The sequence below is a fragment of the Vicugna pacos genome, chromosome 8 (genome assembly GCF_048564905.1).
Source record: "Vicugna pacos chromosome 8, VicPac4, whole genome shotgun sequence".
NCBI classification, from domain to species: Eukaryota; Metazoa; Chordata; class Mammalia; order Artiodactyla; family Camelidae; genus Vicugna; species Vicugna pacos.
In genome coordinates, this window is record NC_132994.1 from 55,013,124 (window position 1) to 55,039,220 (window position 26,097).

At 40.2% G+C, this 26,097-nt stretch overlaps 1 protein-coding gene across 3 annotated transcripts in view; it reads right to left on the reverse strand.

Annotated features, from left to right (window-relative positions):
- Positions 1-21,657: 21,657 nt before the first annotated feature.
- The window catches only part of IL20RA (interleukin 20 receptor subunit alpha), a 33,812-nt gene continuing 29,372 nt past the window's right edge, over positions 21,658-26,097 (reverse strand). For all 3 annotated transcript variants that reach the window (XM_006200087.4, XM_031680021.2, XM_072965912.1), the window contains exons 6-7: positions 24,642-24,781; positions 21,658-22,546 (exon numbers count right to left, since the gene is read on the reverse strand). In XM_006200087.4, coding sequence (XP_006200149.3) covers positions 21,755-22,546; positions 24,642-24,781 — 932 coding nt within the window. In that variant the 3' untranslated portion in view covers positions 21,658-21,754. The remainder of the gene's footprint in view (positions 22,547-24,641; positions 24,782-26,097) is intronic.

A 26,097-nucleotide genomic window follows, 5' to 3' on the forward strand; every position in this document is an offset into this window, starting at 1 on the left:
GGGGGGAGGAAATTAGGTTTATTTATTTACTTATTTTTTAACAGAGGTACTGGGGATTGAACCCGGGACCTTGTGCATGCTAAGCATGGCACTCTACCACTGAGCTATACCCTCCCCCCAAGAAATGACAGTGTATTTAACTCTTTAGTGAAAAAAGTAAAGTTGGGTGGCTATCTTATACTTTAGCCCCAAATAAATTTCAAATGGATTAAACATAAAATACGAAAAAATAAAATAGAAAAATAGAAGAAAAATTACTATAGCTGAGGAGGTCAAAGACTCTAAGAGCAGTGGTAGATATTTGTAAACATCTGAATTTTTCAGAAATGCTTAAAATTAAAAAAATAAAAATTAATAAATGCCAAACCAGAGAAAACATTTTCAATTAATGTGATAAACATATACAGAATTCTTCAAACATAGTAAGAAAAAATAATTACACATCAATAGAAAAAAGATTAAAATTATAAACAGTGTATTTTAGTCAGACTTTAGTGCCAGATGTACGTTTTACATATTCAAAAATAAATTTAAATGTAAATTCTGTATAAACAATAGGATAACAATAAAAAAATGTCTAAATATATGAATAGAAAAGACTTGAGGGTAAGACCTCAAAATATCAACAAGAGTTTTCCCTTAGTGTTGAAATTACTGTTGATTTTTATTTTCTTCCTTATATTTTTATTATATCTATCCAATATAAATGTATTATTTTTATGGATAAGAAAAATATTTTTTAAAAAGGCTACTCATTTCCATTCATTTTTGTGCAAATGCAGATTGCTAAATTGAATTTTCTTAATGTAGAATTATACTCCTCATATGCTAAATTAGTTTTCCAAACTGATGTAACATAAGTCCAAAAATGCACAAAGTTGGCTCAAGAGGCTGCTTGTATGTTGGAGATATATGTGTGTAATATCAATTTTGGGGGTTTTATTGCGTATCTAAATGCTCTGGGTTTCCTTTGCAGAACAGATAGTACATCCTAGCATTTTTGATGCCTTAAGTGAGCCATTGAAGTGGCTTGGCTCCCCGAGAGAAGTTCCCTTTGAGAGTCTCAGATCATGGAAACGAGGGTCAGGAATATGCAGACGGGGACACAGGCAGAACTGTGAACTAGGCCTTGAGATGACATCCCCCCAATGTGGGGCGCCTTTTCTCTGCGCCGAGGTGCTCTTCTCTGCCTCTTTTCAATCAAATTCCAGTTCTTTCCTCTTCAGTGCGTCTAGCTGGAGTCTAAAAACAAAGCAATTAGTCACCTAATCACTGGTGTGGATCTCTGATTGCATCGTAGATGAAGGCCTAAGGAATTTTTGGCTGTTGGAAGCTATGCGTGTGTAGGTTGTACAGAGGGTGGGGAGAGGATTATTTTTTTCTTTTCCAGGTGAAAAAAATTTCCAGTAATCTTCATGACCATTGTTCTAATTTCTCTTTACCCCTCAAAAAAGGGAAATGACTCTGAACAAAGTTGCCCCACTTCACAGTACTTGGCACTGGGGAAGGGACCAAAGGCACCCAGGGAAGCAGGCCTGTCTGTTACAGGGTAGCAAGTCTGGAGTACGTTGACTTCCATCCCTTTTGACCTGTAAAGTAAAATACACTCAGGGCTTCAGGGTCTTTAATCCGCTGTCTCGGGTTTGTGACTGAGTTGGGGCAGATCTTCATCTGACTTGCAAATGGTCTATTTAAGATTTGTCTCATGAGTTTCAGAGTTTTTGCCTTGTTGGAATATAATTAATGTAGTAAAAATGGCATCATTAGTCTAGTTGACCACATATAAATTGTTACATGTAAACTGATAAATAGAGGCTCATGTTTTCCAACTGGTCCTACCTGATGGCGAGCAAAGTGGAACTGCCAAAAGCTAAGCCTGTGTTCTGAGCTCCAGTAAATATCTGAGGTGGAGAAACTAACACGGGAGGGCACAGGAGCAAGCCAAGTGTACCCCAGACTAAGGGGGTGTGTGGACATGTTAAATTGTCTTAAATTCCCTGAAGTGATAGATCTCTGGCAGGCTGAAAACGGCAAAAGTCAGGAAAGGGCTGAGTCCAAATATACTGGCCATCTCTGCTTGGAAGTGGGTACTTTAATGCCTTATCAGTATTTCTGAAGACATGACCTCGTCGTTTGGCTAGCTTCTAGACTAGAAGGAATTGTGTATCCTACTCTGCATTTGTCCTTCTGGAAAAGGAGTGAACTGCACGAAACTATATAAAAATCCTTTCTCAGATCCCTAGAGGGTATGATCTCTCCTAAACTAGACCACCTGTCTGGGTGCCTTCTCCCGGTGTTTGCCTGGTTAGTTAACCCGAGCATGGGATTCTGGAGTCTCCTTCTCTCTCCTTTCATTCTCTCTCTCTCCTTCCCAATTTGCTTTTCATCTCTTCTCTCCTTTCTCAAAGCAAAACAAATTCCTCAACTTGCCTCTTGAACCTCAATTTAGCATTTTTCTCACCTGAAGCATGATCTTGAGGTCTTACCTTCAGTCCCAATTGATTTATCAGAATGTTTCTTCCCAATAAATATAGAGCATTTCCTCAGAGGAAGCCCAGTGAGTAAAAGTTTCTCTATCTCATTCCATTTATAACAATGATGTTATGGAACTTGCAGAGTATAATGTTAAAAACAAAACATTATTTTACTTAAAAAATAAACATCATTATGATGCAAGCCTTGTGCAGTGATGTCTCTCCAAGTGATTTCCTTCCTTTATCTTACTAACTAACCTTGGCCCTATAAAATAAATGTTTTATTCCTTATTATTCAGATGAAGAAAATGAGTGACAAAGAGATTGAGCAATCTGTCTGAAATCACACAGCTAGTAAGTGGTGAAGCTGGGATTTGGACCTAGAAGTTTCGTTTTTGCTACGACATACACCTACATCTAAGGGGGTATGGAGGACACTGAGTGTTGAACCAGGTGTTAACAGAGAAGCAGGAGAGAGAATTGGATAAGTAAAATAAATACATTGAGAATTGTTTCTCAGAAACTGTTGTATTAATTTATTAACTACCTTCTATTTTAAAGCCACTTTTTATTGGCTATGTGAGTTAATCCAGGGACAAAACAGTTCTTGACTTCAGGTTTGAGTTTTGTCTTCCAACCAGTTCAAAACCCTGTGATTCCTGAGAGGTGTAACACACAGAGTGGGTTCTTGAGGGCTCTTGAGTTTCTCAAACTTTAAGTGAGTCTCAAATGTACTGCTTGCCCTTGGATGCTCAGGACCTCCCGGGATTTTTCAATCACATACCTTCCTCTCTTTTATTTAAGATAGTTGGAGGTTTCTGATTGATGCAACCAAAAAGCCTTCTGTTGGCACTACCAGAAGGCCAGGGCATCACTGGCTTCCTTCTAAAAAATAAAAGGGTTGAACTCCGCATTCCATGATCTGGAAGTTTCCTTCCAGCCCTATAGTTCTATGAGTTTATGAAATTAATGGTTCTCTTTATTGGGACAGTATCTAAACTCAACATGGTAGAACTCTAGAATAATTTCAAAGAATCAGTGAAAGCCTGGAGCCAGGAGAGAATGTGTTTAGACAGATTTAAGACAGGAAGAGATTTTTGGTCCTTGCATATCTGCTCATTCGTCTTGTCCATGGCCCCAAACACCTGCAGCTCAGGTGCCACCACTGAATGACTCAAAGTCCCAAGTCCCCAGGAGGGAAATCTGATTGGCCCCACTCAGTCATGCCAGTCTGCTCGCTGGTCAGTCTACTGAAGGAGACTTCTGGCCAGGTGTCCAATTCTACTGCAGTCACCTGAATCTTGGATTTGGGAAGGCAGGCTCACCTGCTCAGCAGTGGAAGAATCCCCAAGGCAGGAAACAAATGGCATCTGTAATAGTGTGAGATGATTTTTTTTCTCCCTTTCTATTTAAGTACTTTTTTTCTCCCCTTCGATCCTCTGCCTTCTCCCTGTTGTGTTTCCTTAAAACTTGGCAAAGCATTTTGCTTTTCAGTCACTGAATTGAAAGGGTACGTCTGCTTCCTAACCGTGTAAATTTAGCTCTCTGTCCATGCTTCTCGCCACGTACCTCTGATTGGGCATCTGGCAGTGACAGGTAATCAAATCATATCAAGGGACCCTGAGCCATCTGCCCTGATCTCAGCCCTCAGAATTGAGCTATTATTGGAAAGGGTTTCAGCTTTTCATCTTGAGCTTACAAGCCAGCACGGTCCCGTTTTCCCAGTATAAGTGTCGATGAAGGCCTTTGAAAATCGTTCCCAGCCTTGCTGACATCAAGGGGATGGCTACAGCATCAAGATAAAAGAGAATCACGCTGTGAATAACGCAGTTCAGTTTTCTTTTACACACAAAACAAACGTCTGAAATGCACGTCTTCAATGGCTGACAAAGAGCAGCCAGATAATTAGGACATTAGAATTAAGATAAAGTGTTAAGAGGTGATGAGAAGGTTGAGGGTGACAAACTGCAGTCTCCCTTGGAGCCAGCGCCATACTAGGGGCTCCTCTCACTACTATACTCTGAGGTGTGAAAGAGCCAGCAAGCAACACTTCGGCTGACATCTATTTTGTATTCATATTTTTGGTATCACGATAGTGGCCTTCCCTTAGAGTGATGAAATTTGTATTATATTCGAACTAATAAATATGTGTTTATTTGGAGTATCACATTATATTTGAACTATCAAAAAATTCCTGGGCTGCTATCAGCTGGAATATGTGGAAAGGGATGAAATTTATGCAGGATGCAAAGAAGGGTACCTTTATTCCCATTAAAGAATTAAATGTACAACAGACATCAAAACGGATTGGCTTTTAAATTACTTTAAAATGCCTAGTATCTTAGTCAGTTGGAGCTGCTATAACAGATTATCACAGACGAGATGATGTCAATAACAGACTTTACTTCTCATGTTTCTGGAGGCTGCAAGTCTGAGATCAGGGTGCTGGCACACCCAGGCTCTCACTGAGGGTCCCTCTCCTGGTTGTGTCCACACATGGCCTTACCTTGGCACGTGCATGAAAAGAGAGAGATCTTGTGTTCCTTCCTCTTTGAATAAGGACACTAATCCCATCATGGGGGTTCCACCCTTCGGACCTAATTACCTCTCAAAGGCCCCATCTCCAAAAACCATTAAATTGGGGATAAGAATTTTAACAAAAGAATTTTGAAGGGATACAAAGATTTAGTCCATAGCACCTGTTAAAACCTGTTCTAGTCAGGGATTTTTGGATTGCATCTTAGGTTGAGTTTCCCAGAAGTGGACCCTAAGGTAAGGATTCACGTAAAAGTAGTTTGTTAGGAAATGTTCCCAGGAGAAACTGATAAGGGATTGGGGTTGTGCAAGAGTGTTATATCAACAACTCACAGAGCATAACTCTCACTCAATCCTGCAGCAAGAGAGACCATCCAGAGCGTTCTGGGTGGCTCCCAGGGGATGTAAATTCCTGCGCAATTACAGCTCTGAAGACCAACGGCCTCTGCAGCCCGTGAGAGCAGCCCTCTCACAAAGCGCTGTACGTACCGGCTGGGAGGAGTGAAAGCACTCTGAGAGACGGCCCTTGTGCAGGAAAAGGATCCTATAGGGTATGGATGGTGCAAAAACAGCAATTTGCAAGAAACAAACACCCACCCAAGCTCACATAAGCAAAGGGGTATCTCAGGCAAGATTTCATTTGGCTGCGTGTAACAGAAAGTGGACTCAGCACCTAACTGCAAGAGTTTATGTTTCTGAGATGTAAGAAATTCAGAGATTGGCTGCCTGGGATCGGTGTAGCTGCTTCCCGATATTATCAGGGAACAGCGTTCCAACTCTGCCTTCTTGCTTGTTGCTTCATGATTGCAAGACACCTCTTCTACCTCCGGTCTTATGTCTGCATTCCTGGTAAGAAGAACAGAAAGAAGGCCCTAGGTGTATCCTGAAAGCCAGCATTTCCCAGAAATCTCTAGCAGACTTCTAATTATTTTTTATTGCTTCTGAATGAGTTGCATAATTACCGTTAGATGTGAGGAATTCTGGGAAGGTGGCACATAACTCCCCTGAAAAGAATAACTTTTCTTTTAGTAAAGAAGAGAGAAAAGACAATGACTGCACATCCAGTAGTATCTACCCAATAGGGAATTTTTTGCAAAAAATACAATGGGCCCTTGTAGGAGCATTCAAGCACAAGATGAAAGCACAGCGTGGATTCTGGAGGAATGGTGCTGGAACTGGCCAATGAGAAGCTTGCATTTTGTAAGTTAAGGCTGATTGTATAATGGGTGTGCAAAGAGGAGATATGTGAAGTGGCAACACACACACACACACACAGTGGCTTAGTCCTGTGGCATGGTGAGCAGTGGGCAATGTTGATGCTCAGCAGCTAGCCTGGCTGCACACGCCAAGGCTGGGACCTGTGTCCAGGTTAGTGGGGATGATGGTGATGGCAGCTGCAGAAGCAGCAGTCAGTGGCAGTAACAGCCATAACCCTGGAGAGAGCAGGGGTCCCAGGTGAGGATAATGCTAGGATCCAAGGTGGGAGCCCAGTTTGCTGATCTGGCCATGGAGTCCATCTCTGGGGCATTGGCACAAAGCTTACATCTTTGGCCAGGAAATTCTGGGAGCTCAGCTGGTAAAATTTTACCAGCAAATTATTACCCCCCCCAAAAAAACCCAAAAAACACATGGGCATTGCAATAAAGCCTATCAGCGAGTTATTAGAATTCTTCATAATTGAAAATCTCTGATGTTGAAAACTGCTACAATGTTGTGAAATAAATATCCACAAGCTTAGACATAGAAATTAAATTTAAAGATCATCACACTTGATGGCAAAGAAAACTATTTTCATATGAAGCATCAGATAAAAACTAAAAATTTATTAGGGCAGTGGAAATAAATGAACAAAAAGCGATTACTGACATCAGAGAAGAAACCAAAGAGGAGAAACTGTAAAATCACGGTAGTTTGGAGACATTTAATGTGCACGTGCCTCCATTTACCATTCCTGCGTACGTTTAATAAGCCTCCTATTAGCCGATCACTGTGCTGGGTATCCAGGTTACAGAGACTGAATACTGGGTGCCTGCCCTTATCATTCAGCATAAAGACTGACCAATAACGCAGTTGTGATATTGTATGGCGAGTGGTTAAGTGCTGGATAAGACTGAAGCCAGGGCGAGAAGTCAGAATACATTTAAAGGATTCCAGCTGAGATGTGAAGAAGCCCTGATTAAGGCAGTGGAAATGGAGATATTCAGGAGACTTGAATGATCAAAGAGGTAGAATTTCCAGTTCCAGGATGATTGATTGGATAGACGGAGTGAGGGAGGAGGAAAAGTCAAGGATGGTTTCAGATTTCTGGCTGGTGAGAAGAAACAGTGAGAGGCTCCAGTCTCACCAGAGGGCATCACTTTATTACTGACATCTTAAATGAAGACTTGGGAATCATGACAAAAGGTCAGGGGAGTGTGAAATCCATTTAGTAGTGATTTTCTGTGTTGGAGAATAAAGCACCTCATTGTAAACAAATGGTATACAGAGAAGTCCTTATAAGTTCCTTGAGGGCGGGACATACATCATTTATTCTGGTGTCCCCAGTGCCCAAATACGGTGGATACTTAAACATGATTTATTTATTTGACTTATAGAAACCAATTAAAATGACTTTGACCTTTTCTAGTCATCTCCCTTTAGGGAGTAAGATAAAACTGAGGAAATTTATAGGTGTCTTTTGGGTTTGAGTAGATCGCTCTTGGCTCCAGACATGCTCCTTTTTTCAAACAGAATTTTCTCGATTGAATTGAAAAGTCCATATTGTCATATTGGATCAGATCTTCTGAAGACCCTGACAAGCAGCCTTTCCATCTCCTTAGGTTTCCAGTGGCTTTTGCAAAAGTAGCAGACACCAATTCGCTCCCAGATGCTGTAGGGTGTGGGGTGGGGGGGAGGCTGGCAGTGCCACCTCAGGGCAGTGGGAGTGACCCTGCGTGCTTAGAGGTCCAGGGATGGATGTGCAGGAGAAGCCTGTCTTTCCCTAAATGCAAGGAGGTCTCATTCAGCCTTCCTGACCCCTAGAAGGTTCTTTATGGCTTTCTATTCAGAAAACAAGCTCATCTCTGAGAGGCAACTTGTAAACAATTAATTAAGTCAAGATGCACTTAAAAGAAAAGCTCAGAATTAGGTCAGGGTTGGACAAAGGGGAAAAAAACCCAGTCTAGATGCATTAGGGAATTTCTCTGAAAAGAACTGTTTTCATGATTTTAATCACTGACACCTACTGGAGCAATACGAGTTTTTCTTTTGAACGCTTAATTTTGAAAGTTTAGCCTGAGAAATAGAAGCATTTTATCCTTCATCAGATAGCTGTGAGTCATGGCTGACATGTCTGAAAAAAAATCACTTATAAAATCTCGGTTGACTTTGAAGCAGGAACAAAAACAAGCTGAAACAAGAATCAAATTGCAGTCGGAAAACCAAATTCCAAAATCGCTCCTGAGAATGTTCATCCTTGCACGTGAAATATAGTTTGTTCTCAGATTGCCAAATTTGTGTGTTCGAATGGCAGATTTTGTAATTACGAAATCCCTGGTTGGATGAGTATCAGTCTGCAGGGATATAGATGTGAGAACCACAACGACCCGCGGGCAGCGGGCGTTCCTGGTCTTTATCTTTTATTCTTTGTCTCTCAGTGGGAGAAGCCATGATTTTTATTTTATTTTTAATCTCCCTAAAGCAGCTGGGATTTTCTGTAAACCTGAAAGTTGTTCAGTAAGTGTTGCTGGTTAGCTGCCTAGAGAACTGACTCTGAGGTGAACCAGTCCCACTTCAGCCACCTCTTGTGGGGAGATCCTTCTGGGAACATTTAGCTGGGAAGGGGGCCACCAAGGAAAGGGGGCCCAGCCTAGCTCCTGGGGGCGGGGGGAGGCTGTGGAGGGAAGAGGAACTTGTCATGTCTCCCTGCACTTGCTGTCTCCAACCAGGGGCCATGTGACTGTGAGGACGTGGTCAGTTCAAAGCAGAGCAGGTGCGGCCTGAGCAGAGGCAGGCAAAGAAGTGCATGAGGGCGGCTGGACACGGAGGGGAGCAGGGCTGGGCATGGTGACTAACTGCTTCCTTTCTGAATGCAAGTGGAGGCGGGGCACTGCTCATAATGGAACCTCCTGTTAACAGATCCTTGCCCTTAGTGGAGGGTGATGAGGACATGACAGACTTTCCCCTGGGAAGACCGTGGGATCAGAAAGAGCCATTTTTGGATATAAATGTCAGTGGCTCTGCCTGCTGCAGTTCAGGGAAGACATAATTGCTGTGTGCTGTCTCCCTCCGCTCTTCTCCTTGCACTGAACCACCCACCTCCCTTGAAGCTGATCCGCAGACTCGAGCCGAGGGAGAGGCGGCAGAGGCTGCACCTGCTCTCCTCTCTGTCCCACTCTCTGCGGGGAAGTGGGGTATATGAGGGGTGGATACTGTCTCTAACTCCCGCTTTCTCAGAATTCTGACCCTGAGAGCAGAGCCGAACTCAAGCAAGCAGAGGTCAGACCATCCACTGTGGATGTGACGACCGCGTGGGCAGCTCCGACATTGAGGGCAAATGTATGCAGGGAAGGCAGGAGCCTTCTCTGTCAAAGACATGCCGAGTTTCTGCATTCTGAGATGAATTCTGGGCTTTTCTGAAATTTTGCCATGAGGCGCAACATTTATTTCGTAGGCACTGATTTCTCTGCTTTCCCTGGAGATACGGACGCGTCTCAGTGATGTTTATGTTTACCAACTACCTTATCAGATATATAGGGTCTTTTATAGGTCCTTGTAAACTTTGAAACTTTAATAATTCTCTTCTGTCATACCTACCACCTAGCTTTGAATGGTATTTATTAAGATTTTTTTCTTAAATTGAAGTCTATTTGATTTATAATGTTGTGTTAGTTTCTGGTCTACAGCAAAGTGATTCAGTTATTTATATATGTACATCTTCTTTTCCATTATGGCTTATTATAGGATAGTGAATATAGTTCCCTGTGCTCTACAGTAGGACCTTGTTGTTTATCTATTTTATATATAGTGATTTGTATCTGCTAATCCCAAGCTCCTAATTTATCCTTCCCACCCGTTTTTCCCCTTTGGTAACCATAGGTTTGTTTTCTATGTCTGTGAGCCTGTTTCTGTTTTGTAAATAAGTTCATTTCTGTCATTTTTAAGATTCCACATACAAGTGATATCATACGGTATTTTTCTTTCTCTTTCTGGCTTACTTCACTTAGTATGGTAATCTTTCGGTCCATCCATATTGCTGCAAATGGCATTATTTCACTCTTTTTTATGGCTGAGTAGTATTCTATTGTATATATATACACCGCATCTCCTTTATCCATTCACCTATCTGGAGACATTTAGATTGTTTCCATTTCTTGGCTATCGTAAACAGTGCTACTATGAACACTGGGGTGCATGTATCTTTTCAAATTAGATTTTTCTACAGATATATGCCCAGAAGTGAGATTGCTGGATCATATGGCAACTCTATTTTTAGTTTATTAAGGAATCTCCATGTTGTCTTCCATAGTGGCTGCACCAAATTACATTCCCACCAACAGTGTAGGAGGGTTCCCTTTTCTCTACACCCTCTCTAGCATTTGTTATTTGTAGATTTTTTTAATGATGTTTTTTCAGATTCTTTTCCATTAGAGCGCATTACAAGAAATTGAATATTTCCCTGTGCCATATAGTAGGTCTTTGTTGTTTATCTATTTTATATATAGTAATGTGCATATGTATAATGATGGCCATTCTGACTGGTGTGAGGTGATAACCTCATTATAGTTTTGATTTGCGTTTCTCTAATGATTAGCAGTGTTGAGAATCTCTTTATGTGCCTGTAGGCCATCTGTGTATCTTCTTTGAAGAAATGCCTATTTAGGTCTTCTGCCCATTTTTTGACTGGGTTGTTTTTTTTTGTTATTGAATTATATGAGCTCTTTGCATATTTTGGAAAATAAAGCCCTTGTTGGTCACATAGTTTGCAAATATTTTCTCCCAGTCTGTAGGTTGCCTTTTTGTTTTGCTTATGGTTTCCTTTGCTGTGCAAAAACTTATACGTTTGATTAGGTTCTATTTTAAAATTTTTGCTTTTATTTCCATTGCTTTGGGAGACTGACCTAAGAACACAATGGTAGGATTTATGTCAGAGAATATTTTGCCTATGTTCTCTTCTAGGAGTTTTATGATGTCGTGTCTTATATTTAAGTCTTCAAGCCATTTCAAGTTTATTCTTGTGTATGATGTGAGAAAGTGTTCTAACTTCACTGATTTGAGTTGGGTGTCCAGCTTTCCGAGCACGACTCACTGAAGACACTGTCTTTTCTCCGTTGTATATTCTTGCTTCTTTTGTTGAAGTGTAATTGACCATAGATGTGTGGGTTTATTTCTGGGCTCTCTTTGAATGGCGTGTAAAAGGCAGACTTACTGAAGGTTAGGGCACTTGTTCTTACTATTGTATATTTGTATTTCAGATTCTGTACAAGCCAAACACGGCCTCCGTAAGTGAGCATCTGTTCTATACCTAGAACAGATATTGGAGTAACTTACTACCGCACAGTTTACCTTGGTTCTCTTAAACGGTTCAAATTAAAGCGTAAAGGCTCACCAGGTTGTCTGAGTTCCCTTTTCTGTGACTGAGTTGAAGAGCAATCATTAGTCTTATGATCATGGACTCTGCTGTTTCCTAATTTCAGTCTGATAGGCAATTTATAGGATGATTCACTTTCAGCTGAATGCATCCGGTTTTACGTCCTAATTTCAACTACATTTTTTTTTCAACTACATTTTTGAATGTTCCTGTCTGAGCTTATACACTGTGCCTGTCCTTATAACATTATTGGAAAAATGCAGTTCATTTAATTCTCACCATTTGGTCCTGATTACTTTTTCTGTGAGGCTTTGGTTGTTAAAAACACAAGAGCCTCTCTGTTCCAGAGGGTGGTGCTGGTAACAGAGAGCGTGAAGGCGCTCATAATAGAATTTCCACACTTAAAAGAAAAAAAGTCGCAAGTGATACATGTCCATGATGAATATGATAAAATATGTAAGTGGAAAGAAAAAGAATGCCCTTTTATTACATATTTATACATATGTGTTTTTAACAATGTACCTGCATATTTGTAAAAATGTGATACATGTCATCAATTTTTAATATTTTCCTGCTTAATATAATATGAACATGTTCCTTTATTCTAACGGCTGCCTAATTTTACCTTCTATGGATGTAACAAATTAATTGAAATGATCTTTTATTGTTGGAGATTCCAGTGATTTAAATATCTTTGCTATGATGTATGATCATGGTTATATGCTTGTGCATTTGCTCAAATATTTTTATAAGGTGAGTTTTCTAGAACCTAATTTCTTTTTGACCATAGCTTTGTGCATGACCTCAAAAGGCACCCCTTCAGTGGAACTTGATTTTGCTGACACAGAAGATTTTGCCTCTGTTGGGTTCTTCACATTCATTCTTCTGACCTCGAGTCTTCATTTTAGTTGCTGTATATCCAGAAATTTCTCACTTTGGGTTTTCTGTTCTTTTGCTACAGGTTACATGGGACTTGGCCAAAGTTATATTTGTAATATCTCTCTTCCCCCTACCTCTCAACATTGTTCCTTTGCCCTCTCTTTAAATACCTGCATTCTCCTGATTCTGTCCCTGGCTTCCCTTCTTTGTAACCTATACTTTCTCCAGTTTTAATTTATGAGAATTATTCATTCTTGAGTTCTGTCCTTTCCCCCAGTCCTTCCACATTTATTCTGAACCACCACCTTAGCATGTCCACCTGTGTAGGTATCTCAAAGTTAGTGTTCTCCAGACTAACCTCAGAGCTTACTCCAAACTCCCAGCAAAGCAAAAACAAACACAAAAATTAAAACCAAAAGCAGCCCAACCCCCCTCCCACCAAAAACAAAACAACCCCCAAACAACTCGTTTTCTCCTCCTGTACTCTCTTATTTTAAAGTGAAAGTGCACACCATCCACCATCACACAGTCCCCCAGATTCAGAGTTAATTGACATTTATTGATTGCATCAGTCTCTTGTATAAAACTCGCCAGTGGCTTCCCACTGTCATTAAAGTGTAACCCAAATGCCTTACAGCCGCCACGAGGCTCCTGGTCTTTGCCTGCCCCCTGTTCTCATCTCCTTCCAGGCTTCTCCTGGTTTATATGCATTACCTGCCTTCTTCCTGACCTTCCCTTCAGTGCGCAGATGCACGTACATCTCGGAGTCTTAGCACTTGGCCTTCCCTCAGCCAAAAACCCCTTTCTGGATTGTGGTTATTGTGCTGTAATTAAAAACTCATTGCTAAACCCAAGGTGGCTGATTCTGCTATGTTTTCTTCTGAAAGTTTTATAGTTTTGCATTTTAAATTTAGGTCTGTGCTCCACTTTGAATTAAGTTTTGTGAAAGATGCGAAGTCTTTGTCTAGAATCCTTTTTTTTTTTTTTGCATGTGAATGTCCAATTGTTCCATCACTGGTTGTTGAATACATTATTCTTTCTCCTCTGACTTGCCTTTGTGGCTTGATCAAAGATCAATAAACTCTACATGTGTGTCTATCTCTGGGCACAAATTCACATGATTTTTTTAAGATTCATTTATTCATATTTCCCATCGGCAAATATTTATTGAGCAACTACTATACCGCAGATGCTATTTTAGTTATTGGGCACATACAGTGGGGAAAAAAAGGAGGTAAAACTCCCTGCCTTCATGGAGTTTACAACCTAGAAGTTAAATAAGGCATTACACGTAAGAATATTTTTAGAGTTATTCACATTCCTTTCCCAGCCAAACACAGTGTACCCTTAAATGTCCATGACTTTGCTCACACTTTCCCATGCACTTGTTTGTTCATCACAAGTCTGAGCTGAGCGCTGCACACTGTGCAAGACCCTGGGGCTCTGAAGATACCCTGCTTCCCTCCCACCTCTGTTCATTCCCTTCTCACTTTCTCTAGTTGTTGGAAAATCACTATAATACGATTTTAAGATTTAGGCATACCTGAGACCTTGAGCGCAGTAAGAAGTGAGACACTGGCTGAGTTGTATTTCCCAGTTTATTCTGATACTTCAAGCAAAGACATCTCCACTCCAGTGCTAACTGCCTTGGAGTTTTCTGGAGGACTGGGACAAGAACAAATAATATGTATTCTGGTTGAAAGATGATATAGGCAATGTTTTCAAATGTGTACTGCTGTTAACCTGTCATTTATTTTGCTTCTCTGATACATGGCTGTCTGGTCCTGGTCTTGGAGTGGGAAAGAGATTTATGGAAACAAGATGAGTTCTGAACCTTACTGGTGCGCAGCGTTCCCTTTTCTGACAACCCAAAACCTTCATTATGGAAAAATGATAATAAAAGAGATTTGCTTAGGCAGGATAGCAATGAAAAGGAGAAATTAAAAAAAAAAAGACATTTGTGGACTCATACTGATTTTTCATAAGGGAGAGAACTCAGAATTGTCTTAGTGCCAAGGGCTTCATGTGAGAATTTCTAAAGTCCTGTACATCACATTCACAGAAAGGCACTACTTGGCTCCAGATTTCTGAGACTGGGGTTTAGATGATGAGGATTGCTAAGAAGAAATATTAGCAAATGTCTTAAGCATCCTTCTGTTTATACCTTGTTTGGGGGGAAAGTTAAAGGTTTCAAGTTCACCATCAAGCCTGGATTAAAGGTGATTCCACTTGAAAGTCTTGTTTAAATCTGTAATTTTGCAACTCTTTTATTTTGGAAGCTGCTGGCAACAAGCTGGCAGGAAATATGGGACTTAGGAAAAGCAAACACATTCTATTTGCTGATGATCACTAAGCATATGTAACTAAGGCAAGCTTATTACAGAAAGGAACAGTTATCTGGAGTGTGAAGGCAGAACAGTTGAAAGTCTTAATCCTTCTTCCTTGGATCCTAAAATCAGCAGAGATCAACAATTAGCTGCTTCATAAGGAAGGGATTTGTATACACTATGTACTTTTTGTCAGTGGGACTGCCAGCCTGCCTGCCTGAGATCTTTTTGCTTGTAACTCATTGTTACCTGTGAGAAGGAGACTTTGCTTGCATTTTGGAAGTTAGTGTGAATCACGTGTGCTCCTCATTTCCTGCCAGGGCTCAGGTATTTGCTCTTTGAATGATGGCAGTTCTCAGCAAAGCCAGTTTTCAGGGCACACCTTTCACCAGGGAAACCGTATTAAGCAATTTATCAACAGTTCTTTCCTGTTCAGAATTTTAGACATAATCAAATCTTGGGACACTAAGGATCTTTGTAAACAGAAGATTGCCATAAAATACTTGTTTCTGACTTGCAAGGGAAAATGTCTAAGAGCTCTCTGCTCCTAACTCCAAATGCCTTTACCCGTGGTGCAGAGCTGACCTGATTATGGAACCTATGAAAGTGACACAAAATTCAGGGGGTTTGGGGTTCCATTATTGTTTCTCCTAATTAAATAGACACACTTTAGGGCACGTGTAATATATACACGCAGTTCAAAGAAGACTGATCAAAGGAATACCCTGTTTCTACCATATTTAAGGAGCCTGTTTTCAATCCCACGGAAGCTCTGTGTTATCCCATTACCTTCAGTCCACGGGGAAACCACAATCCTAAACTTTGTGTTGATCTTTTCCTTGCCTTTCTTAATAGTTTCACCACATTTCTATCAAAATGTTTACTTTCATTTGTTTTGAGACTTTATATAAATGGATTTATCTGCTGTATATTCTTCTAGGAATCACTCTTTTTACTCAGTGTGTTTGTAAGATTCATTCATGCTGCCATGTAGAGATGTGGTTCATTCATTTCCACAGCTTTCTCCCACTGATAAAGAAATACACTCACTTAGTGTCAGGCACTCTTCTAAAAACTTTCAGTGTATTGATTCCTTTAAACTTCCCACAACCCTATGAAGTAGGTACAATTATTATTCCCGTTTAATAGATGAGGGATTTTGGTCCCAAAAGTTTAGGTAACTTGCCTAAGTTACTGTGAATGAAAAATGGTGTCCACTATATCAATAAACAATAGATGTTGGGGCCAACAAACCATCAGCCACGGTAGCTGCCCCTCAGTGGTGCACTCTGAGGGGATTCAGGATGGAGGAAAACAGGATACTGGCCCTAGATAGTTAGGGTGTAGATCAAAAGGTTGATTTCAATGAGCCCAGACTCTTGCATCTTCCCATACATGGAAAACCAGAAAACCACTAAATTCATTAACTTGAGATGTCTGGTTTTCTTTAATTAGCAGTAATCTTTTGATGTTCTGACTACCTGGCTTTTGTTGCAAAATCTCCTATACACCCTGGCTCCTCCCTTACCTCTTTGGAACAGTCCCTCAGAGTTACCTGAGGCTGCCTCCCCAACTTAAGTCCTCAGAAAGCCTGCCAAGTAAAACATAATTTTCAGCTTTTAGGTTGTACAATTTTTTTCAGATGACAGTCTGCATATCTTTTTTAATCAAATGCTGCTAAATTCTTGTAAAAGCACAACGTTGACAAATTTAATAAAGATCCAATATCCCGTGCCTTCTTTTGGGGGTTGGGATTAAAGTTTCCCCTGGTTTTCCCCCTCTCACATCAAATGTTTGGGTCTGCAATTCAAATCAATTTCAGATTGGGGAAGGACGCACTTCATGAGAAGAAAAGATAATATGCAAACTATCTTAACTTTATGAAACCTCTAACAGCAGTAGATAATTCATATGTCCAGCAGAAGTCCACTAGCTCCAGGGATGGGCAAATGATAGATGGTATTTATCCCCAGATAATGTTCATTGTTTCAGCTGCCTGGGTGAGAAAACACAAACACGAGCCATATGTCCATCTTCTGAGTTGGTGGGAAGCCTCCAAATAGCACTTAATCCAGTGAATGATAGATTAAGAAATAAGAAGAAATGTGCGGAGGAAATAAGGGAGAAAAATATCTCAACTGCTTCCAAATTTAGCAAAATGCCAGAGACAGAGTTTCAGGGAAACACATGAACAGGCAGCTTTTTCTGAGGACAGAAGGAGCCTCCTTCAACTGGCACAAACACAACGAAGCACCCCAGCCCTCACGCCTCCCTGAAGGGAGCCTTGGATGAAGCAATGCTTTCATAACCTCAGTGCGCCATCTTTAGTGACAGTCAGAAATGAAAACCAGCTGGAAAATTTGTTAGAGGCTGAAACTGGTAAAGTACAAAAGAAATCTTGCAGCTGCCACAGGCAAAGGAGTCTGGAGGAAATCAATGATAAACATAAATATTCATCCAGGATTTACAGTGAAAGCCAAGATTGCCTTTAAGCACCTGTCACTGAAGTTCCTGAAGACTTTAAGAGGGAAGGTAATTGAAGCTAAGCACAGGAGAACCCAACACCTCCAAGGGAAGATGAATGACTACCTAATAGTCATCCAGCCGCTCTGCAGGAGTAGGGATTTCCAGGAAATAACATTTAGGAGAGGTTCAGTTATCTTTCAAGGAGTCACATTGCTTTGCTCTTAATAACTCCAACTTTTGGTTACTGTTTGACTAAAAAAGATTAAAATATTAAGTTTAGAAAAAAATTAATTCATAATCTAGCATTTCAATAGTTCTAGTCTGAATAAGATTCGTATTTCAGAAAATTAATCTAAGTATAGTTAAGATAGATACATATGTTTGAGTAAATAAAGAGAGCAAGTTATAAAAGAAATCACTAAGATCCCTTTTGTTTGGGAAAAATATATACACATATGCATTGAAAGTTTCTGGAAAATTCTATACCAGGGTTTAATCCACCTAGACACTCCTGACACTTTGGTCTGGGTAACTCTGTTATGAGGGGCTGCCTTGGGCATCGTAGGACATGGAACAGCATTCCTGGCCTCTCCCCACTAGATGCCAGCAGTGCCCCCCCACTGAGTTGCAACAATCAAAACTGTCTCCAGACATTGCCAGATGTCCCGTGGAGGACAAAATCACCCCCAGCTGAGAATCATTTCTCTCCCCTAAAATGTTTACAATGTGTGGGAGTATTGCAGATAATTTTTATTTTCCCCCCTTTATTTCTAGTTAGTCTGTAATAAATATGTATACATTTATCTATTTCTTTTATCTTAAAATACCTATAACCATTGCACTATTTATTAAAAACATTGTAGGCACATGTTTTTGAGCAGAGTCTTTGAGAAAATTGTAGGTTGAAGATTTATGCAAAGTATAATGTGGGGAACCACAGAGGAAATAGAGACAAATGGTTCTTCCCCAGATAATTTAACAAAAATTCATCTCAAGACTTGGGAGGTAGAGTGTGGGCCAGAGAGGATTTGATTTATGACCCAGGTGCACGGATCCATGCTGATGAAGCCGTCTATTTGATGTTCTCATTAGATTTCTCATGCTGCACAGACTTGCGCTCTGGGCTGTATAAACAGTTTTCCCCTGCACTGATTTCCTTTGAGTTGAGCTCAGCCTGGGGGCACCCGATCTTTCCCATGTTGTAGGCTGAAGGGGCAAGTATCCCTCTTTGCCTACTGCCTCCTCACGTGCAAGATATGGAGCCAAGTTTAACTCACTTAGGAGTAGGGTGTTTTTATTCACCCAGTTGTTTAGAATTTGTGGGGTGTGAACACAGGGCCACTAACAGACGTTTTCAGGAGGAAATCTTACCTAATGTGGAAGAAGTATTTAAAATCCTAGACTGATGAACAGCTAGTGAGAGGATGAAGCTACTTGTCAAAGATTCTAAAACCTCAACTTCCCAGCTCCAATGGGACCTCAAACCTAGGGATGGAATCTGACGAAGTCCCAGAGGGTGACTTCTTGGAGCTGCTGAGGCTCTGACCACAGAGATGACAGGATCCACCTTGGCTGCCACTCACACAGGTCTACTGCATTTAAGAATGTGTTATCTTTCCCTTACAAGAAATACTTTTTTTTAAGTTAAAATTAAAAAAAAATTATAGTAAGTATAGTTGATTTACAATGTTAGTTTCAGTTATACAGCATAGCGATTCCGTTATACATATACATATATGTATATGTATACACATATATTTTCAGATTCTTTTTCATTATAGCTTATTACAAGAAATTAAGTATAATTTGCTGTGCTCTTAGTTGGTCCTCGTTATTTATCTATTTTATATACAGTAGTTGTGTCTGTTAATCCCAAACTCCTAATTTACCCCTCCCCACCTTTCCCCTTTGGTAACCATAGTTTGTAAGAATACTTATTGTATGCCACCCACACAGATATACTGTATCTAAGAATGTGTTACCTTTCCCCCCAAGAAACACCTATGTATGCTCATGTTTGAATATATATGTGTGTGTGTGTAAGTATGTTGCAAAGTGCTGAAGTAACAAAAGTTTAAAAAAGCTCAATATTTCTGACATGCTTAGAGTGACAAGAGATTTGAAAGCCATTCAGAATTAAATTCCTTTTTACAAATCCACAGACAGATTTCAGTCTGAAGGTATAAAATAGAAAGCAAATTACTATTGTACTTTTAGGCAAGAGAAGCAAAGTGAGGCAAGCTCTGCCTTTGAATCAAAAGAGTCATATGCCTATATTATATATAAAATAGATAAACAACGAGGTTCTACTGTACAGCACAGGGAACTATATTCAATATCTCATAATAGGCCATCACGAGAAAGAATATGTAAAGGAATATAATATATATGTATATATATATATATATATATCTGAATCACTATGCTGTACACCAGAAATTAACACAGCAATGTAAACCAACTATATGTCAATTTAAAAAAATAAAAATTTTTTAAAGTTATATGTCTAAATGGCTTCTCCTTCCTGGTGCTGAGCACATGCTACGGCAGTTAACAACGATGATAACAAGCACTTACAGAGCCCTCACCATGTGCCAGGCACTGTTCTAAGTGCCTTCGATGTTCAAATGTTTTTCATCCCTGAAGTCACCCTAAGGGAGTGGTTATCCCTGTTTCATAGATGAGGACATTGTAGGACATACTGGGTGCTCAATCGATATTTTGTGAATGAAATCAGTAAACCAATCATCCATCACTTCATTTTATTTTTGCTCTTAAAAGCAGCTCATTCCTTCCCACTCCTGAATTTCTTTTACAGTAATAATAAATTTGTTCTTCAAAACTGGCAGAATCATTTTTACAAAGATTGAGAAGAACAGAACATTCTGGTTAATATAATTATGCTCTAAATTAAACCATTAGATCAGAAACTGTTTGGATTTGTGGACAATCTCAGAAGACCAAGACTTCAGAATCTATCTCTCCTACCAGAGTTGTCTGCCTGTGCCAAGAATATAAATAAGAAAATATGGATGACATCTGCTTTCCTGAAAGAGCATCAATGAATTATGAGTTCTTGACTAAAACTAATACATATTAAGTTAAATCATATGACACGGCTGTTTCTGCAGGTCAGAAACAGTCAAATATTCACAATTTTATATGGTTTAACTTAATAGATTCTGTCATATTTTAATGCCCCGTGATTATCAAATTTAATTTTCTAACCAAATGGTGAAGGAGATAGGAATAATGACTGGAATTTCATTCTCACAGTAAAGTTTGTCAAGTTTTTAATACCCTCTCTCTTACCTATTAATTTAACATTTCTTTTGTATGTCCTGTTTGTTTACTGATTTTAAAATTATGTAGATATGAGATATTCATTCATACAAACTCCAAGGAGTCTCTGAGGCATTGCTCATTCAAATAGAATATTTAATATTCTATATTTATTAATATCTATAATTTCTATATATCTGTATTATATTAATATCTATATTAATATTCAAATATTTAACATTATAATAATAACAGTGATTCAGCTACTAAAAGCATTCTAATTTATAGATTGTATAAATATCTTTTAAAAACACATCTCCAGAAATAAATGTAGCATTCTATTATAAAATGTGGCATTTTCTGGGGCAAGGGATAGCTGAGTGGCAGAGTATGCACCTAGCATGCACAAGGTCCTGGGTTCGATCCCCAATACCTCCATCAAAATAAATAAATACCTAATTACTTTCCCCAAAACAAAACAAAGAAAAAAATGTGGCATTTTCTTTCAGGTTAATTCCCTGCTAAAAAGTCCCTATTAAGTTATTGAGAAGACATTTTTCTGACTACAACATATAATAACAATTTATGTTTACACTCCAGAACTTCTCCTGAAATATTAATATGGCCACTTAAAGTAGCTCAAAGTATATGATGCCAAGAAGATCTGTGCCTGGTTTATTCACCCTGAACACGGATTATTATGATTGAACAGTGGTTTACAGTCTTTAAATATAACAACTTCCCACCCACCTACTGGTGTTTGCATGTTTTAAGTATCTCATCATTCTGACAATAAACAAAATTCTGAAAAAGCAGTACTTATACAAGGAATGGCCTTCATGAAGTATTTTTTGTAGTGCAAAGGAGATAATTGCAAAAGTGTGCTTGTTAGAAAATGACAAACAAAGAGAATATACCCACCTGAATAAATTCTGCATCCACTTCAGCCAACATTTTTGAATACTTACTAGGTACAAAGAGTGGATTGGCTCCTCTACTCTGGGCGCACACCATCCGTGCAGGAGACCCACACGCACGACCCCATCACTCAGACGAGGCAGAATGAAACAAGTGCTATGAGAATAGAGAGAAGTAAGTGATTCTCACTGACCCAGAGAAATCTGAGTAAACTTATACCCCAGGTACTTTATTGTGTGGTCACTCATCAGTTTGCACTCAGGTGCCTTGTAACAGTTGAGATCTGGCCAAGGGAAGTTTGGGTGTTAGTCTTCCATTTGTACATATAAACCCCATTCCTCCATAAATTGCATGAGATAGGTTTCATTTTCTTCCAGCGCCTTGTTTGGAGCCTGCTCCTCATAGAGTCTAGACAGGACGCCCTCCTCCGTGAGCCCGTCAGACTCAGGACACCCACATCCCTCTGAGTCGTGCTCAAAGCTGGATAGAGAAGGTATACACAGCCTGCCGGTCCGAGGGTCCCAATCGACCAGTGTGGTCGATGGCTCTTCCTCTGGCCCCTCCTCTGTGTCCACTTGCTCCGGTGGCACGTGGTCCAAGTCTCTGAGCTGGGGGACGTATGGATACGGCAGTGCTTGTGGGATCAAATCTGCCAGAGCTGCCTGTTGCGCAAATAACTTTCCCTGGAGGGACACCGCCTCCTGCAAATTGAGCTCCGGATCTTCAGGCAGCACAAAAATGTCACTGGTTCTTATATCACATTCATATTCAACAATCGTTTCATCTGTGGGCATTGTTCTGCCAGGTGGCTCTGGCTGGGTTAGGGAAGTCCCTTTGGTGCTTCCCTCAGAGTCACAGACAATGTCTATCAAGTGGGACGCATACCCCAGGTGTTTCACCTCCATTTCCTCCTGATGAGGCTCCTGGTCCTCGCTGGGCTCATTCACGTCCGATAGCTCATTGCTTTTTCCTATTACACTTATATCCTTTTGAGAGGTTTTAGAATCCTCCAAAATGTTGAGAGTGATAAAGTTAATCACAATTTTTTCAGCAGGTACAAAGAATCTTTTGTCAAATTCATTTCCATAAATCAAAATCTATAAAGAGAGAAGAGAATGGTTTTCACATTTTCACTTTAGAGAGACATGAAAGATAGCTTTAAGTAGAATTTATACTGTCACCAGATAGTTTTAAGGGCTTATTCTTACCAATTCATGGAAGCGAAAGTTATGTTTGGAATATACTGGAAATCTCACTGACCTGGAGGCAAGAGACCCAAGACTGGTGAAATGCATATGGAAGTGGAAAGCAGTCCACTGGGTGGTCCTGATCCAGTCCAAGGATCAGGTTGTGACTGCACCCTCCTTTAACTGGCTGAGGGAATTCAGGGGAGTTATTTAATTTCTTGACCTTCAGGTTTTAATTCTGTAAAATCAGAATTTCAGCCATGTCAGGAGTGGTGAAGACTGGGATAGAGTTTTTGAAATTGCTTTGCTAATGACAGTGTACTATGTAATTATCAATAAGCCATGGCTCCCTGGGCTACCAGCCCCTTTTTGCATATACTCTGGACAGGAAATGTGGAAGAGCATGAAAACAAGGTGCAAAAAGGGAAATAAGCCCATGAATGGAGATGGTTTTACTTACTTCCCCCCATACTAACCATGCTGTAGTAGGACCAAAAAGGGAAATTAATCTCCAGTTTATAGCAGGTCAAAATCACAACAGGAAAATGTTTAAAATTTTATTTGATTAAAATTTTGCTGGGGATATGTGGAAGGTGCCTGTTTAGACTGTCAATGATGAGATGTGCTACAATCCTCATTATCTACCCTGTGATGTGATTTCATTTAATGTTACAAAATAGGAACCTCATCATCATTCTTATATGAAATTTTTGGTTTCAGAAAGTCACATGTGGTCAGTTCTCCTGTGCTTTTTCCTCCCAGGAAAGGTCTCCCTATACCATTAAAAAGTCAAGGCTGAAATCTATTAATAAACTGAACTAACAGGAATGCATGTATGCACCGTGCACACGTGAACATGCATCCATTTTTATTGTTAAAATATGCTCTGCCCTTGGGAACTCTTCGGTACCTGTAATAGAAGCTTAAGGTTTCCGCCTTCTTCTATGTCCTTGCTTCTTCCTGCTGTGAATGATCAAGTCCCAGCCACTTTCCTCCTAAAGGAATTTCCCTTCAGGGTCTGTCTCCAGCCCCACATCCCACTCTCCTCTTTTAGACTCCCATCTTCTCTCTCCTGGACAACTGCCTCAGTTTTCTAGCTGCCCCCCCCCTTTTTTTTTAAATTTTCTAGTCTTACTCCCCCTAAAGCTGTCTTTAACACTATCCAGTTGTATCTAAAGCACAACATTGACCATGGGAATCCCAACTCAAAACCCTACAGAGATTTCTCTTTGCAAACACAATGAAGCCCAAAGTTCTTAATATAACACCCTAATTCTCCCATTACCTGGCCTTACGCCCCACTCTCCAGTCCCATTTCTCATAGCTCCTCAACAGGAACCTTATGGTTTAGCAATACTACGTGGTTTCCCAAACATCCAGTCACCTTTGTGCCTACCATTTCTTCTGCCTGCTGTAGGTGCCCTCTTACTCACTTTCCATAACCAAGCCAGGGCACAAAACTTCTCCTGATCCCCACATAGGGTGTCACTGTCCCCCCATACCCTCAGGAGTCCCCAGTACCTGCTTTCATCTTAGCCTTTATGTATATTTTAAAACTCTAGTCCCCTGTTAGATTTGAGCCACTGGAAGGGGCATGGATCATCACTGAATTTATCTGTTACCTCAAGACCTAGTCTAATCTGTTCATTAAATATAAAGTCTTGGGGGGAGGGTATAGCTCAGGGGCAGAGTGCGTGTTTAGCATGCATGAGGTCCTGGGTTCAATCCCCAGTACCTCCATTAAAATAAATTAATAAAAACCTAATTACCACCCCCCCACAAAATAAAAAAGAATAAATAAATATAAAATATTTGTCAAAGTTAAGGAATCTTTCTCTTTGGTTATGCTAGTGAGTTAATCTAGTACAAAAGCTATTTTTAATTAATAAACTCTTTAACTTTAAACTCACTCTGCCCAAAAAAGAAATGGTATCTGTTCTAAAACCCCCCTTTTCTATTGCCCTGGAGGTGAGTTATAATGATTCCTACCATGCTAAGCACTCACCAAATTTGCTGGGTGTTTCTTTTTGCCAACATGGGTATATCTGTACATGGAGTAGCCCATCACAGAAAAAATAAACACGGTAACAGATATGGGCAAGACATACCAGAAGATGATTTTAACCTTCAATGCTGATGTTTGATCTGTTAAAAAAAAAAAAGTGGGGTAGATAGTTGTGATTTGGTATGACGGGAAAACATTATCAATGTCAAGAGGCTTTGGGTGGATCAGTTACATTTAGAAATTCAGTTTTCTCATTTATGAATTGAGAAGCTGGAGCTAAATGTTGGGTCTCAGAATTCTTACTCGCTCTGATAATAGATGGTCTTAAGGAATCATCTGGACTTGACTCAAACTTGTATGGCCAGGATACATTAACAACCCGAGTCAGTAGATATTCCAACATTTTATGTCTGGCTATGAGATTCATGCTGGTTCTTGTATTTGAACGTGTGTCTGATATTCAGCCAACTCACAGCACTTCAAACCAAACAACAAAACCTTCTTGCCCGTTAAGATGCCCCACATTTCCATGCCACTCGTTTGACTCAGTCTTTTCCATATATTCACTAGAGGACAAGAATGTATGGGGTCACCTTCTGTGTGACAAACAGAACCATCCTCACACAGTTGGCCAGACCTTCTGGGTAGGTCCAGAGCTTGGAGATGTGTGTAGGGAGGTGGATGAGCTGGTAGGTGCTGAGAATAGCTGTAACTTCCTTCCAGGTCCTGCTGTGCTGTAGGTTCATGATGAGTTTCAAAGTCCACAGAGGAATGAAAAGATCTGGTGAATAGTTTTAAGAAAAGCAGTCCTGGTTCACCACTGATCAGACTGTATGGTTGATGGATAGGGCTCACTGTGACTGACATACTGTATTTGTTAAGCTACTGTGGGATATCTGAAGTTGTGATGGTTAACGTCTGTCAACAGGTTCCACATAGAAAGGTACCAAGGCCAAAATGCAGATGTTGCCGGTGGCTGAGCAGCGTCTGTCCCTACTTCAGGCTACAACTCAGCCCAACCTTCTTAATAAAATCCCTGGTTTCTGGACTGAACTCGCCTGGTTAAAAAGAGCTGTGACAGTGATGACCAATGACACTTTGTGTACACCAGCATGTGTTTGCAACAATCAACCAATAAACTGCACCTGTATTTTAGGGATTGGGGGGCTGTGGAGAGCAGAAATATTTCTCAAAGAATGGTCCCCAAAGAGGTAATTTAATAGTGATTTTTTGAAAAAGTAAGCCCTCGTAGGCTCTTGAAAAGGTATCTAGGGGGACCTAAAGGCTGGGATATCTGGAAAAGGTTGGAACCTGAGGTGGTACCCTGTTATTTTGTTACCTTTCCAGGACTGGTGAACGAGTTGACTCCACCTTCTTAACCGGGAAGTATGTAATTTAATCTGAACTTTGGTTGCGTTAGCTCTGCCAGTGACTTAAATGATTTCCATGGAAATTC